Here is an 18238-nt window from a genome sequence, read left to right as displayed (position 1 = left end):
GTAGCACTACCGTAGTTTACTTTGCGGTGATAGAAGGCAAATCCGTTCCACATCAATGCATTATTCATTGAGATAAGAAGAAGATATCGTACACACCACAACCCGCCGCACTACACCTTATCCCATTTTCCGAACTTCACGTAATCCTCATACAAAGACCTGAAGACAGCCCTGCCGGAGACATCGAGTCCGGCGTTCAGCGCGCGCATCGATTCGCGCGACATGACGTCCAGAGTGGCATAAAGACCGGGCATAATAGCAGTCTTCACCTCTGGAGTGAGTGATCCGCGCAGCGAGCACTGCGCGTATTCCATGATAACATACTGCAGGTACTGGCCGGCGATGCGCTTAGCTTTCTTGGTTTGATCGGTGAGGGCATCGCGCGAAGCACCTGCCTGAGCAGGACGCAGTACGGCCGACATAGTGGGGTCACAGAGGGAGGTGAGGAGACGGGTGTAGTGGGAGGCGTGGGAGGGCTGCAGCGGAGCGAGCCAGAAGGGCTGGAGGAGGGAATTTGGAGGGCTGGCGCGGTTGGCGCGGGTGCGTTTGCGCGAGCGGGCGAAGAGACAGGCTAGCAGGCGTTGCATAGCGTGTACGACGAGGTGGAAGCGGCCGCCCACCTTCAGGCGCTGCAGGCCGAGCACCACGCCCATCAGCCGGCACAGACGGGTGTAGATGGTTGGGGCATAGGTAGGGGCGATATGGGGACCGTCGTGGGAGGCTGCGTTGGCGATGGCGCTGAGGATGCTGTCGATGTTTTGCTGGACGAGACAGCGCGTGTGAGTGCGTAGGAGGAGGTCCAGGGCCTCGACCGCGTAGGTCAGGTGGTCCGCGGATGGGCTGTGGGGGATGGCTTCGGCGAGCGCGCTGCAGAGGAGAGAGAGTTCTCGAGCGGTGACGCTATCTTTATCTTCGACCGAGGGGACCGAGGCCAGTGCCAGGCAGACGACCAGGAGGCGGTGCCCGGCGTGGTCGCCCGTCAGACCAAGCTCGCGAACCTCGCGGATGGCTTGGGTGATCTGCTCAGGGCTCATGGAATGGAAGCGTTCCGTGGTGACCCGGATGAAAAGCTGTTGATCCTCGCCATATGGAGACTGGAGCGAGAGGGTCTCCGCACACCGGAGCACAGGCTCAGTGATATTCGCATCGGGCTCTTTGCTGGCAAGCAGACGGCGTCTGATCAACCGTGTTGGGCCGGAGTCAACCGACATCTCGACATAAGACTCAATCTTCGATAAGAACTTCTCCACCTCGAGGTTGTTCATGGCCAGATCCTCAAAGTCCTCCAGAGAATCAATGGTCTTGATAAGTGTAACTGTCTCCTCAAGCTTCTGCTTTCTGCATTGGCTCTTGACCGCTTTCACGTCGGCCAACACCAGATCAAACACTCGCTGGCGGCAAGCAGCGAGATCCTTCTCCGAGAAAGCCGAGCGGAGCTGCTTGCGATAAAACCAGAGTTGAGACAGCGTAACCCGCAAGTGGAAACAAGCCATGGAGTCTCGCTCGATCTGTCTCATTTTCGAAGCTTGCGTCGAGATCTGGGAGAACAGTTCTTTGAACAGCTTGGTTTTCTGGCCGTCGGGAAGATTCAATAGCTTGGAAATGACGGCACGGTGCAGGCTTCGGAATGCCTTCATGATCTGTAGATCGATGTCGGTGCCGTTAAGGACAATGGCTCGGGCAGCGGCACAGATCGGCTCGATGTGACTGGTCAACACGGCATCAGATTTGGGCTCCTCTGCCAACTTGGCCAACATCGTAATGAGCCCGACAGTCAGTTCGGATGAACGGTCCTGCAGGATAAGGACATCATGCAGTTTGTCCAGAAGAGTCCCTCTCATTCCGCGGGTGATCAAGGAAGCTGGAATTCTCTGAAGGCTGTCGATGTAAAGTTGGTGGTTGGCAGAATTACGATGAATGCTGTCCTTCAAAAGAGTCACAAGATCGGGAACAAGGAAAGTGGCGCGGAGAAGATATTCATGGGAGACAATACTTGCCCATCCTTGAAGGAACCTCGCATCATCTGTCACAGTTTCAAGGGGCAGAGGCGAAGAAGTGTATTGTTCCGCAGCCAGGGACAGAAGTTGTTTGAGCAGCTGAGAACGAGCATCAGCAGAAATCCGTTTCCATACCTGGGGAATCTTTGAGATTGCCGAGAAGTAAGCCAGGGCAAGATTAATTGGAGAATCCATAGAGTCTGCTTGGCCGTTCCATGGAGAACCCATTGATTTCTTAGCGTCGGCTGGGAGAACAGAATTGATGAGTTCCGTGACATGCTGTGTGGCTGTGTTGAATGCACTGTGTTGATCAGGGCCTCTAGTGGCAATCAGAACAAACCGGTACGCCTCCCAAGCTTCGAGGACGGACGCCCTCCTTGTCAACTCTCTGTGGTTGCGTTTGATCGTCTTTGCAGCAATATCCACTAAAGCCAGAACGGATCGACGTTGAGCAGTATTCATAGACTGCTCGTCATTTTTCTCAAGGTTTCGGACGAACCGCCACAGACGCCATCGCCAGGGCAGGGCCTGTTTCGATGACAGGGTAGAAGTGACAGTTTGGAGAAGGTAGGTCAATGATGCCTCGGAGTCGGGAAACGAGAATGGACGACGCCGGAAGCTAGCCTCCAAGACAATGAATTTTGCGTATGATGCTGGAGCGTCAGACAGTTTGCCATCCGACGCCCTGGTGTCCTTCGAAGCGGCCTGCATGTGCGCCACGAGGCGTGGATCGGTGGGTGCGGTTCGCACAAGTTCGCTGTAAAGCTCGGAGAGATCGTCATCTTCCCAGACTGAAAAATGGGTCAGGCTGCTGTCCTTGGCGCGAGCCGTTTCCACAAGGATGGTTTGGTGATGCCAGAAGGATGTGAATGTGTACAAATCTCGAGCTTCGACGAATGCGCGCAGCAAAGGAAAGACTATATCGTTCTTGATGATGAGATAATCTGCTAGGCCTTTGGAGGCACCACTGCGCCAGTGAAGCAGGATTTTATCCAGCAAATTGACCAAGATGTCGGACGAGTCATAAAGCCCCGAACTGGGCAAGAAGATGTCCACACCCAGGCGCACAATGAGAGCAGTGACATTCCACTGCACATGCTGTAGACCTGGCTGAAGAATACCAGTGTACCAGGAATGGTTCAGAGTGGTATTCAACGACAAACCGATGTTTCGATCGACAGCCACCTGCATGATTTGCTGCAGACTGACAACGAATTTGTGAGAAAACCCAGAAAAGGTAGCTTTGTCTTTCTCCCCCTTGGAGGTGGAGTATGCGATTTCCGCAACGGCAACAAACAAGGTCTCCAGCCATGGCGCCTCATGGGTCTGGCTTCGGAAGGAATCTCTGGGAACGGCCCGCGAAGCAATATCAAGCAGCTCGGGAAGGAGCTCGAGTGATTTTGAAGCACGCTTAGAATCCTTCTGGTTTGCTTTCTCCGAGGCAAAATCGGTCAGAGGCGTTTCGCGGATGATGGATTTGAAGGAATCAGTGACCGGCTGGACAACCTCCCAGTTGGGTTTGTCTTGGGTGGAATAATCAATGCCAGAACCACCTCGCTCGAAGAAGGCCCTTCGAGCTGGAAGCAGCACATGAAGGACGACTGTGCGCTCAACCGCATGAAGCAAATGGGCCCGCTCGTCGGTATCAAGTTTGAGCGAACGCACGCAGAGTCGGAGTCGGAGGGCGTGCGCGAAACAGTATTTAGCGAAGCAGTCATTGCTGGACTTGTTCTCGGTATCATCCTGGCGGTAGGATCGAAAATCCCACAATTCCAGAGCCGCAGGCAACACATACAACATGTGCTGAAGGTCGGTCGTCCTCCCGGTCTGCGAGAAATGCTTGGCGGTCCAGGAAGCCACCCAGAACGATCGGCCCAGGAACAAGGCGGCCACTTCCGGCTCACCCCTGAGAGCAAGCTTGAGATGGGAGTGGGCAACCTCGTCAGTGCGCAAGGTTTGGTGTGCAAGCATCACCACGCCGAAGAGACAATCTAGAGCGCGAATGAAAGCCAGAAAGCACTGGGCAGAGTCCTGCGGCCGCTCACCCGCACTGTTCGCAAAAGAAACTCTCTTTCTCTTTTTGCTTTTGGTGCTCTTGGTCTCGGTGCCAGGCGGAGAGCCGACCAGGATGTGGCTGGCCTCGGAATCAGAACCCTGTTCCACATTGGCGAAGATATCGGCCTCCAGATCTGCAACCGTGTCGCCCAGAATGGATAGGAACTTGTGATCTTTCAGGATCGCAGCCAGGTTCTTCGGGGAGATCAGGTCGACCAGTTGCCTCAACAGAAGGAAGGAAGCCGGCTCCACCCTATAGTTCTTGCCGCTCTTCAAGCGTTTCAGCAACCACCGGAGCACCCATTCTTCCTTGGGCGTAGAGTTATTGGCGGTGGGAGGGCTGCAATGCGTCTCCGGGTGACTCTCACAAAGGGCCAAGTCCAAGCCGAGGATCTTCGCCGCATCGTGGAGTTGAGTGCTCGGCGGCGCGGTATTGGCTTTCTCAAGGCGGAGGAGCGCCTCTTGCGACGAGCACGAATGCTGGATGAGCGCAGTGTTAGCAAAGACTGTTTCCTGGAATTATTCGTAAGAGAATAAACTCACCTCCGCAATCGACGGCATCTCGAACCCGAGTCGTAAGTGTTGAGTGAGTAGTGACTGAAGTAAGTAGAACCGGAAAAAAAAAGAAGCTGGGTCGCTCCGACCGCCTTTCGTCTTGGCGAAGTTCCCGACTGCCGACTGTTTTCTCCCTGCTTTTATCTTGTCACATCTGTCCAGCTGTCCAAACGGTGAGTGAAGTGGTCCTATTGCCCAATTATTGAGAGCCATTGTGGTTAGGACCCATTGTGACTCTCAATAGCCATTGATCCCCCATTGACGGTTGATTCAACAGTTCCACAATGGCCGATTCCACCGAGTCCCGGCCGGTCGCCCGGTCCACCAAACCTGTCAGTGAAGCTCTTCTCAATGAGAAGGTAAGTTATTGTCCCTTTTGAGACGATTCCCATTGCTATCTTGCATGGGAGACCGTTGATCCGTTGAGGCTGAGGGTTCGGATTGGCTGGCTGACACTTGCCCAACTGCTGGCTTAGTGGGACCGCGCCATCTCCTCGATGATCATCAAATCCTCGCTGGGCCTTTCGTTCGGTGTCGTCTTCTCGGTGCTTTTGTTCAAGCGGAGGGCCTGGCCCGCGTGGGTTGGCCTAGGGTTCGGCGCTGGCCGCGCTTGGGAGGAGGCAGATAGTACGTTGGACACCTCTTTCCGCCCGCGGGCAGTCTTGGAAGCTGTCTGGCTTTCTCTGGGACCAACTGCCTCCTGACAAAACCCACTTGAGCTAACTGTGCCCATCTAGCTTCCTTCCGTCGAGGTGACTCGCCCGTCCGCGACGCGCTGCGCAGGTAGAGAGAGCCACGGCTTCCACACGTGTACGATACAAGTGTACAGGGACGTTGGCATGGAGGTGTCGAGACTAGAGAAAATGCTAGATCATTCTGTTGACTACTCGTTAACCATTCCTTGACTATTTCGTCTCACTATTACATAGTCCACAGGCCGTAGGTTCTCTCCCCGCTCTCTACTACATGTAGGCACTTCTATATTGTAATGAAGACCTATCAGTGGTGTGCAAGTAATGCTCACGTATGGTGCAACAATAATTGAACCAGCAAGTCCCGGTAGGCAGTTGTTGTTTGCTCTTTCCATAGAAGCGAGACTCGTGACTATGAATGCCTGACCTGCTCACAATTGGCTAGACACCTTAGCGGGTATCACTGACCGCTGAATTCCAACAGGGCCACATCGAATGCCCGCTAGACTGTTTCCTCGTGTCGGAGGTCACTTTGGTAACCGCGATCTCGATAGGGTCTCGGTCTTTTCGTTCGCGAGTTTGCTTGTTACCGTGCTGGGTTGATACTCCACCCAAACAACGATATATTTCATTCGACCTCATAGCCACATGATTCTAAGGAATGAAAATGTTCTTCCTCCCGCGAATTATTATTCCACCAGATAGGCTTGAAGACAACCTCCACGATGGCGATCGCTTCTTTTTGCGGAGAAATACCGAGGAATAGCCGGCACTAGAGAGCCATTCCGGTTCTAGGATGCAAAGCGATGACTGAATTGGGCCAATGCCTACCTTTTCCCCGCAATTTAGTTTAATCACAAAGACATAAAAGAGCGCCAGACACTTCGTCAATGAATCCTCTATTTCCGAGTTTCAGTAGCGATCGCATCATGACCTTCTTTCTCCGAGCCGGTGTAGTCTTTGCCGCTGCGGTCCAAGTGGCCGCAGACCCGTCCCTAACAGTACGTACGGAGACTGGGATTTTCACTGGTCTGCAGAATACCGACTTCACTGGAGTACGTGAATTCCGCAATATCCCTTTCGCTCAGCCTCCGGTAGGCTCGCTTCGCTTCCAACCACCCCAGCGACTACCCCCATCGAAGCAGCATCGCTACTCGACACGCTTCCCCCCCCTCATGCCCCCAGTTTTCCTCCAGCGGAGAAAGCTTCTGGAATCTCTTCGTGCCATATCTATTACCCGTGAATGGAAACCAAAACCACTCTAGCGGCTTGAGTCTCCAAACAGCGTCGGAAGATTGCTTAAGCCTCGCTATCTGGACCCCATATGATGTTCCGTCCGACGCTAAGCTCCCTGTTGCGTTTTTCATGACCGGCGGTGGTTTCCAGACCAATGGAGTGGATGTTCCTGGCCAGATCCCAGCTCCCTGGGTGAATCGTTCGCAGGAACATATCGTCGTGACTATCAATTACCGCCTCAATATCTTTGGCTTTCCAAATGCGAGGGCGCTTGATAGCCCTAATCTTGCTATCCTGGATCAACGTCTAGCTCTCGAATGGGTACATGAAAATATCGCTGCCTTTGGCGGTGATCCTGAGTCGATCATGATGTGGGGACAGTCGGCTGGTGCGATGAGCACTGATATTCACAACTACGCCTTCTGGGACAACCCGATTGTACACGGAAGCTTCTCACAATCTGGCACAGCTCTTGCCCCGATCTTTTCGTCCGACTACTCGCACTCGAGTTTTACCACCGTGGCCAAGAATCTGGGCTGCGACTTTCCGGACAATCCGACTGCAGAGCTCGAGTGTATGCAGCAGGTTCCAGTGGACCTGATCGAGAATTTCATCGGCCAGTACGACGGCCCTGCAAGCCTGAGTTTCGAACCCATTCCGGACGACAGAGTGGTGTTCTCCGACTACCCAGCTCGCGCGGTGGCTGGCAAGATCTCACCCCGCCCGGCTATTTTCTCGGACGCCGCGAATGAATTCGCTACTCTATACACTTGGCCGTCCGGCAACGCCAGCGCAGGGCCATACCAGCCCTTTGTCGATGCTGGAACTCTCGGGGCTTTTGTCTGCCCTAATGCGAGGACCAGCATTCTCCGCGATAAGGCCAATGTGACGACCTATCGCTACCAGTACGCGGGAGTGTGGCCCAACCAGAACCCGTACTCGTGGCTGGGGGCATATCATTCCTCGGATCTGATGATGAACTTTGGGACCTACTTCTATGACCGGACCAACTCTACTACGGGGCCGACTGCGTTGGAAATCAGGACTAGTGAGGCCATGCAGGATCATATTTTGGCGTTCATGAAGGACCCGAAGGATGGTCCTCCCGCTATCGGGTGGAATCCTTATACGTATGGCGGTAACGTGGTTCGCTTTGGGGCCAATGGGGTCCCCGTACAGAATGCCAGCGGGTATGCCATCGATGGGCCATGCTATGGCGAGGGCACATATGATCCTTTTCCTTAATCATGGCAACATGGAAATACATCTCTACATTCTATACTTCTACCCTTCGCACGTGACCCGGATTACTCGATCGCATTGGGTCATCGTTTTATCTCCCCAGATTAGATAATTCACCCGGCCCAATCCGGCCCCTGATCCCGCCCTCTTCCTGCTTGCGGAGCTGTGGAACCGGTTCAGGAGACCCGCTTATCGCTGATAACGGGCGCCTCCTCCAGCGTCATTGCAGGCAATGGGCAATGATAGGCACGCTCAGCCCGCCCTGAGAGGACCGACCGGGGAATGAGATCGCAGATGGCGGATCCTGGCGCTCATGGATCGTCACCCGGGGGCCACTGTCATTGTCTTCTTATCGCGCCATGGAGCTAATCCACAGGGATCCCACGCAACAGGATGTTTCGATGATGATATGCCACATGGGCTCTAGACTGCCATTATATCATCCTCTCCGACCCTCCGGCTGGTTTTTGGTTGCTCTTCATCCTCCGCTTTCCTTCCTCCGGTGCATTCTGGGTGCTCATCTCCAATCCTCCCCCGGGGCACCACCATGACGTCCTCCGTTCGATGGATTCTCGAGAAGGCGACCGTCGCCCACGAGCCGGGCCTGTCCAACGCCGAGTTGATGTTGACGAACTATGATTTGCGGCCAGGTGAGAGGACCGCTTGCTGAGAATCCAACCGGCCGATATACTCGCGTCGCTGCATTCTTTTCCCCCACGATCAGGTTCATTCCTGATCTACATCCCTCTCCTCATCTCAGTCACTCGCGATGTGCCTCGAGGCAAGTAAGGCTGACCGGTGGACATATGTGACTTCGGCTTGTTGCAGTTGAACCAAAACGTCGCCAATGGAAATGGCTCAACTACATCGCCTTCTGGATTGCGGACTCGTTGAATATCGTGAGTGTTGGAGCCGGTGGAATTGGAGGAGAAAGAATCATATCTAATATATATATTTTCAGAACACTTGGATGATCTCGTCTTCCATGATTGTTGACGGTTTGTCGTGGTGGCAATCTTGGATCTGCGTCTGGGTGGGATACTTCATCGCAGCAGCTTTTGTCTGTCTAACCGGTCGCATTGGCGCCGTCTACCATATCTCCTTCCCTGTCACGGTGCGAGCATCGTTTGGAATCTGGGGATCTTTCTGGCCCGTGATCAACCGAGTCGTAATGGCTATTATTTGGTACGGAGTGCAAGGATATATTGGAGGTATGAATCTTTTTCCGACCTAACATGGCCGACGTTGACGCTCTCCTCTCCCCAGGCGAGTGCGTGAGCTTGATGATTGAGGCAATTTGGCCCAGTTATCGAACCCTGCCCAACACCATCTCCCCGAGCGCAGGTGTCACCACCAAAGGTTTCGTTAGCTTTTTCCTCTTCTGGCTCTTTTCGCTGCCAGCTCTCTGGTTCCCCGTCCACAAAGTCCGCCACCTGTTCACAGTCAAGGCAATCTACTCGCCCATCGCGGCCATTGCTTTCTTTGCATGGGCCATCTCGCGCGCTAACGGCATCGGACCGATCGTTCACCAACCCAACACCGTCCACGGAAGCGTGCTCGGATGGGCCGTGGTCAAGGCCATCATGACATGCATCGGGAACTTTGCCGCTCTTATCATGAATGATCCCGACTTTTCTCGATTTGCGAGAAAACCCAAGGATGCGTTGTGGTCGCAACTGTTCACTATTCCTATTGGATTCGGGATCACCTCGTTTATCGGCATCATCGTGTCTTCATCGTCCGAGGTCATCTATGGCAAAACCGTTTGGAACCCGCTCACCCTGCTCGGCAAGTTCCTGGACGGAGCTAGCTCAGGGCAACGCTTCGGTATCTTCGTCATTTCGTTGGGATTCGCACTGGCTCAGCTGGGAACCAACATTTCGGCCAACTCGGTGTCTGCTGGCACAGACTTGACTGCACTATTGCCTCGCTGGCTCAATATCCGCCGTGGCAGCTATGTATGTGCAGCAATCGGCCTCGCCATGTGTCCAGTAAGTTTATTCCATATCACTTTAAATGCTTGTACAAGAATGCTAACTATATGCAGTGGAACCTTGTTTCCTCATCCAACAACTTCACAACCTACCTCTCCGCATACTCGCTCTTCCTATCTGCCATTGCAGGCGTCATGATCACCGATTACTACATCATCCGCAGGGGCTATCTAGACGTGAGAGCACTGTACAGCGCCCGCAAATCCGACCCATACTACTACACCTTCGGCTTCTCATGGCGCGCGTACACGGCATACATCTGCGGAATCCTGATCAATATAGTCGGTTTCGCCGGTGCCGTCGGCCGGAAAGTTCCCGCTGGTGCACAGTACATCTACAACCTGAATTACTTCACGGGCTTCATCGTCTCCACAGTTGTGTACTACCTCCTCGTGCGCTTCTTCCCAATCCCGGGGGTGGGCACCTACTGGAACGAAGTCGACATCGATGCCGACGAACAGTTTTCGGTTGCATACGGACAGCCCGTTGTCGATGAGGAGCATGGACCGAATGGAGACCGCTCGAGTACGATTTCCGATCCGTTGCCGGAGGATGATCAGAAAGGTCCGAAGAATTCGTCAAAGGATGCCCCGGATATCCCACACTTTTGAGCCTTTTCTCTTGCTTGTAATTTGTTTGATTCCCCCTTCAGTTCTCGGAAGAATGTATATTCGATGGCTCCTCGACGGGGTTCGGCGTGGCTTTTGTGTGTAAATTACGGAATTTTGAGCCTGGACATAATCAATCGGCTGTGCCGCAATAACGTCGCGGAATCTAGTTTTATGCGGAAGCATGATTCTCTTTAAGGAGACGTGAAGATGTGGATATGGTAGACACAATAGGCACAGACATGCTAGTTAGTGCGCAGAGTAGCTAGTTCGTTTGGTGATACAAGATCTTCCAAAGTGAATCTCTACACAGTAAAAACATGTGGATATCATGAAGATAAATTCTGATAATAGTTGATCTATAACTAGTCGAACGAATGTACAAGACATTCCGAAGAGAAAGCTGACTCAAGATCCATGCGACCCAGCATGGCTCATCCATTTAATAAAACAGGAAGTATAAGAAGAAGCAGAGAGTGCCTGACAACGAGTGGACCTTCTCACAGAGAAGCCGAGATGAAAGCAACACGACAGGAGGGCTATGCAAAGTGAAAAGCGAGAGAGGTTGGACAAAAGCCGAAACAAAACGAAAGGATGAACCCCAGATTATCCAGCCTGTGTACGAATGGAATGCTCCCGAGAACCCGATGTCCCATTCTTTCATGCGTATGATGATAACCATTGTTGCTCCGTGGTGAACCAGCCTCGATGGCCTTTCCCTCCTGGGTAACTCCAGTAAATGCAATGGGTGGGTGGATGTGAATGACGAGGGCTGGCTCGCCAAATCCGAATATCCCAGATCAAATAAGATCAAACAAGTAAGACAGGAATCATGAAAAGTGAAAACGGTCGAATACATGACGACGAAGTCAGAAAAACAATGTAGGGGGTATCGGTGATGGGTATAGCAATGATAACGACTGAGCTTCAAGAGGCAATGTAAGCAACACAGATGAGGAAAGAGAATGGTATTAATGCAAAAGAGCGCCGGATACGTGCATGGGCTTGCCAATGCAGGCGGAAATGGAAATCGGGGCAAGATAGTGGGAATGAGGTAGATGGGTGTGGAGATGTGACAGAGATTTGTGATCTCATTGTACGGAAGATGTCGACGCTGCAGAAACCGTCGGAGTCAAGTTTGGCGAGCTATCCTTCTCCTCGGGACTTGTAAGACCACTGGCGCGCTCAAGGCCCTGGTCCTTCTCGCGGTCCGTAGAAGAGGAACGCTTGAAGACGGTCTGGCCAATCTGCCGCAATATACCCATGCGTTCAGCTCGGAGTTCCTCAAGATCCAGTCGCTGGACGGAGATAGGTTCCTCTTTGGAGATCCGGCAGAACAGCGTGGAGAACAGGAACTGGTCCCCGCTACCATCGTATAAGGGCAGATAACGGTAGCCCTGAGATAGGCTGGTGAGCTTGGCAGTGAAGGTCGCAAGCTGGACGCTATTGTTGTTGCCCGTACTGCGGCCATCCACGGAACTCCAGACCGTCCACCGCACAAAGACCAGGTCCGGGTACTTGGTCTCCAAGGACAGCTTAAAGCGATCATTGAACACGGGGCTGTAGCCATTGCTTTGTTCGATCTTCGTACGCCGGCGGTGGGGATAACCGATGCCAGACATGCCGTTGCGCGCAGAGGCATCCATGCCGCCCTCGCCGAAAACTCGACTCTGGCCGCGGTCGTCTGCGCTGAACATCTCGATCTCGACATAGGGGTTGATGTTGTCTTCAGGCCCGATGGTGCGCGGCCGCGGAAGTTGCTGTGCGGAGATGACATCGACAGAGAAGCGAATCAACTTCCTTTCTGTCTTGCGTCGCTGGATCCCATCACCGAGGGCCGGCGGCAGCCGAAGACTGGCGGGTTTGAGGACATATCCGGTACGGTCTGATCCAGCCGCGAACATGGCGTGGTTCATCTGCATGCCGATGTCGTATGTCTGCCAGTTCAGCGCCGCCATCTGCACGCCACGCCGCCAGAACTTGTTCGGATCGAAGTTGGATGAACGCAGTCGGAATCCCGAAGGATAGACTCGAGTAAGGAATCTCCGGTTGTGTATTTCCAGCGCGACTTTATTGTCATGGTTCTGACAGATGCTTTCAAACGAGCGTTCCGCGAATGAGTAGACATGGTTGTACCGCCTGCTTTCAGGAGACGTGAAGCTGTGCCACTTGTACCCACGGGTGTAAACACCCAGGTCGGAAAGAGGTTTGGTGATCTTGCTTTTTTGGCGGCGGGGCTTGTTCTTCTCATTGCGAGCGGACACCAGGGCGCTGTCGCTGTCCTCGGTAGCGCTGCTCATGCTTGTCGCAGTGAGCGAGCGTCGGTCATGAGAGATCAACGGCCCGATACAGTCCTGTGGTCCGATGGTGGGGGGACTGGACAGAGAGGGAAGCCCTGTACCAGGCGAAATTTCCACCGGTGGGGTCGGACGCACAAATGGAGAGCTTGCGCTGCGTTTGCGGCCATGCGTAGCCACGGAGTTGGTGGTGTCCTGACGAGGATCGAGGAGGGTCTCGTCACAGGTTTTGACCTTGACCAAAATACGACCTTTCAGATCCTCAGGCGATGGCAAAATGAAGCAGTTCGTCATCAGGGGCTCAAGAATGAGCTGATCCTTGAACGTATCCTTCATAATCTTGACCATGGCGATCTGCTGCTCCGGGTTGCAGTGGACTTCAAGGGAAAGGATGAGCGGAAAGTCGTAAGAGATGAATGCATATCGATTGATGACGGTAATGCAGTCTGCAAACAGAACGCTGGTGGTCATGGTCCGTCCGTGAGAAACGATCGGACGACCATCGGCACCATCCCAGCAATCGATCTCCACACAACGGCATCCTTGCTGCAGGGCGCTGATGTACGCTTCCGTGCTAGACGCCCCAGCGACCTGACGCCCCAGAAGATAGGTGTTGTGAGAGCTTGAGATGAAGTATTCGTTCAGGGGTCGGTCGAATCTCGATTGAGGAGCACGAGAGGCGTAGATCCCGTTGCTGGGCGAGGCCAGGAAGGAGGAGAACGAGTCCAAGTTGATTCGGGTGGCAGGAGGGTTGGCGTCAGGCGACTCAGCAGGAGCAGACGCACGAGGCTTGGACCTCCGCACGAACTTGTCATAAAGAGCAGCCCAGGATGCAATGTCGGAATCTACATCCTCCTTCTGTGCGTCCCGAAGGAAGGAGAAGAATTCATCTTGAGTGAGACCAGCCTTGGGATCCTGCGCATAGCTCTTGAAGATCTCCTTCACGTCCTTTCTTTCTTTCAGACGGAGCAGGAAATCTTTAAACTGAGAGAAGTTTAATTTGCCTGTGCGCGCGGCATCAGCCTTGGAAAACTGAGCACGCAGCATGTTTTTGGAACAGTTGATGTGCAAGCTGTGGCACACACTTTCCACTGCGGTGAAGTCGAGACTTGGTTCCTCGCCAGGCCGCGGACCCTGAGGGAACAATCTTGACATCTCACGTTGCCAGTGGGCCTGGAGGACTGTCTCACTCTGACCGGAACCAGCCAGGCCAGCCATGAGACCAATCCTATAGCGTGAGATATGTTCAAGGGTAGTGATCCACAGATCAAGGATACGATCGCTGGGAGCGATGAGGTGTAAGGTCTTGACACCCCGGGCCTTGGAACGCTCGGAATCGGCAATGACGATGGTGAACCACCGACCTTCCGCGTCTGCGGGGACCTGATGTTCTTCGCGATAATTGCGAGCATCCGCGCCGACTCGGATCTCCTTGATATCGTCGATATAGAAACGTTTTGCTGGGTTTGAAGGGTCCCAGAAAACTTTGGCAGAGTCGAGATCGAGGAAGAAGCGCACTTGCTTTCTGCGTTTCTTGGTCACTTTTGTCAAGACGGTGCCCCGCTGAACAGCCGAGTCCACCTTGGGTGCGACAACAGCGACAGTCGGTAAGGGAGCCTCACGGACCGAGCCCATGCGGCTATCGCTGCGAAGACTAGAAGCCTCGGAGCCGGCCCATGCACCCAAGCCATCCAATATTTCACTGGCATCGTCATCGTTGCTCGAATCAAGGGGCGTGTCGCGAGCCGGTTGAGTGCTCGTCTTGCTGTCGCTGCGTCGGCGCATAATAACGGGCCCAGAACTTCGATCCCGCTTATCCTTCTGAGACGTAGACTGTCTTCGTCGAGTGAGCTTGTTGGCGGCGCCACGGGATATCCTCCGCATCAAACCCGGTGCCTTGGGTGGTGCTGTAGGGTCGTTCAAACTGGAGATATTCGTGCTTCCGGGGATATCCATCATGGACTCGCCAAGCTCCAAAGCAGCTGGCATTGCGAGGGGAGGTATGGCACGAGGCCCTTCACTGGGCGGTTGTAGAGGAGTGCCAGCTGGTGTCAAAGGATTCGGGACGTCTGAGATGGGATTATTCGAGGTTGAAGTGAAGGTAGGAGAGGTGGAGAAGGATGAGGCAGGAGTAGGATTGGATCCAGGGGGTATAGCTGTAACGGCATGATGTAGTGAAGCCGTACGAGAGAGAGAGGTTGCGAGACTTAAGCTGGATTGGGCGTCGGTATCCAGAACCGGAGGGGAGGAAGGGGCAGTGTACGCCATGGTGCTGTTATCAGACCAACAGCCCAGCTGTCGACCAGTGCAATCTCAGGCCTGTGGTGACCCGCGTCAATGTTTCGAATCACCTGGATTCTGTACAAGGACGGATGGTAACAGAAAGCAAGACCAGCGGGCTGTCAAAGCTTCCGAGAGCAGTCTCCTGTAGGATGCAAGGCAATCCAAGCCAGAATAGAAGGCGTCCGAGAGTGTAGGGTGCAAAAATACTAAGAATGATGTTGAAACAGCCACGTCCTCAGCAGAAATTCCCTGTTCTTGAACTCTGCATCTTGGCTTGGTTCGGATGTAATGCCGCGAGCCCTGCCGGAGAGCACTTCACCGGAAACACGGGAGAGGCGATGAAGACTAAAAAAGTGTCCCTGATAACAATTGCAAAGGGCACTGGCCCTGTGCAATGGCCAATCTGCCACGAGGATTCTTTCAGCCCGATGCTAACCACCAAGGAGACGTCACACACGCGCACAGTCGAAAGAGGTTGACGATCTCCGGGCACCAGGGATCCGGGCCACACAGTTTCCGCGGTTTCAGGCAAGCTGGTTCCCGGTTCGATAATGCCTGTCTTACCCCTCTTCTGTTCGTCGATCTGCCGGTGCGTGGGGGAAGCTGTCGCGCAGAAAGGAGGGGGCCGTTGCGATACGGACCAATTGATCGAGCAAGGCGAAGCAGGGAGGGGGGTGCGGAGCCTCTGCGGTCAAACGGAGGGGCAGCGACAAATGCGCGTCAGAGTCTGAATGCTCTTGCGCATGCAGTCTCAATCGTTGCCGGGATCACGAAGAGCCCCAGTCAGAGTCGGGCTGCGCTGTCGGAAGGAAGCGGCGGCAGTGAGAAGAAATCCACTTGCACCACGAAGTCGGGGCACGATTGGGCGCAAGACCAAACTAATTATGCAGCACGCGATGGGTATACCCGTCCGATGGGCGCAGGGACCCTTTTTCTCGGGGCGCGACAGGGTCCGTCTGTAGGGGGAATCCGACGATGATAATCGGCGGGAGGTGCGACGCTGCCAGCGCAGTGATGATGCAGGCGGTCGAAAGGGGAAGGATGGAACAATCGGAGGCTGACCCGACTCAGGAGGAGTTGATGCTAGAGTCGACCGTTTAGTGCCGTTTTGAGCGTGTCGCCGTGAGCTGCAAATCGGACACTGCCCAGTTACGTGGTTGGCCGGCAGGACGGAGGATGATGTCCAAGTGGGTTTCGGGGATGGGCGGAACGGTCGTTTTGGAGAGCAAAGGGGATGTTGTCCGGGGAAAGTACCAGCGTTCTCCGGGATGGGAAGGGAAGCGCTTTTTGAGGGCGAGAGAGAGCAGTGGAGGGCGGAGGAAGGGGGAGGGCCAGAAAATTAATCTGTTTCAATTTCGCGAATGAATCAATCGATGCCGCATTTTGGGGAGGAAAGCTGGAGTGGGTCGAATTGGTAATTATGGGATCTGAGGGCCGTATTGGGTATGTAACGTATATGATACCGGTACGGTGACCGTATACGAGGATGGAATGGGATTTCTCCAAGGACTTTGCTCTAAAGAGATCAAGCGAGAAGAATGACTCGGTAGGCCGCTGCTGGAATTAAATAGTCACGGCGGATCGGGACCACCACCGCATAGCAACGAGCCACGACTGGAGTTGCACCCACTGGTAATCTACCGCTGGTAATTTACCACTGACGAATGCATCACCGTTATTCTTTGTGCCTATCGGAGGACCAGCAGCCTGGGATGACGGAGATTAGGAATGACCAGAAGACCCCGATCGCCTGCCATTGGACGATCCTTATAATTCCTGGGGAATGCTATCGCTAGTCAGAGATAATCATCAGTGTTTCACATCCAACTAGTCAATTGGATAGTTGCTAATTTGTGCTCCGGTACTCCGTCCATACTATGCGGAGATTCAATAATGAGGTCTGCAAACTCAGGATGGTGGATACAGAACCCGTCCATTGTACTCTAAAACTGCCCACCCGGGCTCCAGTTCCCCCACAATCTTCCTCTTAGAGAGGACGACATACCGGGCTTGTATCAACAGAGGCCCACATCGCCTCCCTTTCCTGTGGCACCGACACGACGGGTCCTGGGGAAAAGGAAGATATGCGAAGCCTGCGTTTTGGTCTCTTTTCACATAACGATGACTATTGTCGAATCTAACCAGGGAGACGCTCATCCCTGCGCACGCGACGTACATGGAGAGAATCTTGATAGAATAACGGTCGGCCTTCTTGGGCAAACATGATCATCTTACAGCAGACAGAATCAGAGTGCCACAAGTGATCAGCACGCTCATCATCATTCACGCTCATTCGAAATCATGGTGGGTTGGGAGAAAAGGGTGGCCGTGCGGCTACACCGCAAAAGAGAAGTACGTACATAGAGATAGTCCCCGAGAAAGACTGTCGTTCTTTAACCCAATGCAGCAAAGGTCAGCCTTGCATCCGCATCCCTGAGACACTGAGGCTGGAGCAAAGTGGCAGTGAAACGCCGTTTGGGCGGTGCAGATGGGGCTGGTTGTGGAGCCGCCGGACGGAACAGCCAAGGATCGTCATCGGAGTTTGAGCAAAACAATCATAGGGTTCTTTCTGAGTTCTCTCCTTCCCCGGGTCAGTCAGTCCCATGTGAAATGGGCGGTCTGATCAGGACATTTTTGTCCTGCCACCTCACCCGATTGGTTTAGGGCTGGATAGGCTTTGCTATCTTGCCGAGGCTTAGAAGCGATACGGGCTATAGGCTAATGGGTGGCCTCCAAGAATAATTACTGCGGGGAGTGCTCAGTCAACAACCCCGCAGGTGCGTTGGCGATGTTGTCCAGCAAAGACTCCCTCGTCGTGTTGGGGTATCCAATGTAGGCGGCCTGACCACGACTGTTGAAGTTCGGGCGCTTCCTCCAACTCCTTCGGTTCTGCAGCTCCCCGGATCCAGCGGAGCGCAGTAGGGAGTGTTTAGTCACTATCGGTTCGGGGGCTATTTGGCAGGCCCGGCATACGGTGTGGTTGGCAGTGTCTCACGATTCGCCTGCCCCTCGATACATATCACCACGTCTGTCCTTGCGATCCGATCTATCCGTGTGCCATCAGCATGATACGAGACCATGTCGGGCGGCTGTGGCGGTATCATCATCCATCTCGTTCAATAGCACTGAAGATACAAACAGAAACAGGTTATAGTCCTTGTCAGGTGGCTCACAGGCAGGGATCCGCGCAATTCCGTAACAAGCCACTTGGATTGACAGCCAGACGATGAGTGCTGGACGGGCCGAGCTGGGGCGCTGACCGCCCCTATCACGCTGTTG

At 53.9% G+C, this 18238-nt stretch overlaps 5 protein-coding genes across 5 annotated transcripts; 3 read left to right on the top strand and 2 right to left on the bottom strand.

Moving 5' to 3' along the window:
* Positions 1 to 110: 110 nt before the first annotated feature.
* On the bottom strand, positions 111 to 4613 carry N7474_002118 (ribosome biogenesis protein URB2; the record flags this gene model as incomplete). The annotated part of the gene is made up of 2 exons (XM_057193533.1): positions 111 to 4532; positions 4596 to 4613. The coding sequence occupies 2 exons, from the start codon at positions 4611 to 4613 to the stop codon at positions 111 to 113; spliced, it is 4440 nt and encodes a 1479-aa protein (XP_057058486.1).
* Positions 4614 to 4891: 278 nt separating this feature from the next.
* Positions 4892 to 5394, top strand: N7474_002117 (MICOS complex subunit MIC10; the record flags this gene model as incomplete). Its single annotated transcript, XM_057193532.1, has 3 exons — positions 4892 to 4966; positions 5084 to 5234; positions 5345 to 5394. 3 exons carry the CDS (start codon positions 4892 to 4894, stop codon positions 5392 to 5394), a joined length of 276 nt encoding a protein of 91 aa, XP_057058485.1.
* A 795-nt stretch (positions 5395 to 6189) lies between these two features.
* Positions 6190 to 7780, top strand: N7474_002116 (Alpha/Beta hydrolase protein; the record flags this gene model as incomplete). The annotated part of the gene is made up of 2 exons (XM_057193531.1): positions 6190 to 6538; positions 6585 to 7780. 2 exons carry the CDS (start codon positions 6190 to 6192, stop codon positions 7778 to 7780), a joined length of 1545 nt encoding a protein of 514 aa, XP_057058484.1.
* A 544-nt stretch (positions 7781 to 8324) lies between these two features.
* On the top strand, positions 8325 to 10382 carry N7474_002115 (nucleobase cation symporter-1 family protein; the record flags this gene model as incomplete). The annotated part of the gene is made up of 5 exons (XM_057193530.1): positions 8325 to 8427; positions 8606 to 8676; positions 8739 to 8988; positions 9044 to 9768; positions 9825 to 10382. The coding sequence occupies 5 exons, from the start codon at positions 8325 to 8327 to the stop codon at positions 10380 to 10382; spliced, it is 1707 nt and encodes a 568-aa protein (XP_057058483.1).
* Positions 10383 to 11470: 1088 nt separating this feature from the next.
* On the bottom strand, positions 11471 to 14944 carry N7474_002114 (putative 1-phosphatidylinositol-4,5-bisphosphate phosphodiesterase Plc1; the record flags this gene model as incomplete). Its single annotated transcript, XM_057193529.1, has 1 exon — positions 11471 to 14944. The coding sequence occupies one exon, from the start codon at positions 14942 to 14944 to the stop codon at positions 11471 to 11473; it is 3474 nt and encodes a 1157-aa protein (XP_057058482.1).
* Positions 14945 to 18238: the final 3294 nt, after the last annotated feature.

Source organism: Penicillium riverlandense, assembly GCF_028828495.1.
Source record: "Penicillium riverlandense strain IBT 135883 chromosome Unknown utg000001l_segment0_segment0, whole genome shotgun sequence".
Lineage (NCBI taxonomy): Eukaryota > Fungi > Ascomycota > Eurotiomycetes > Eurotiales > Aspergillaceae > Penicillium > Penicillium riverlandense.
This window is presented reverse-complemented; position numbering and strand designations above follow the sequence as displayed.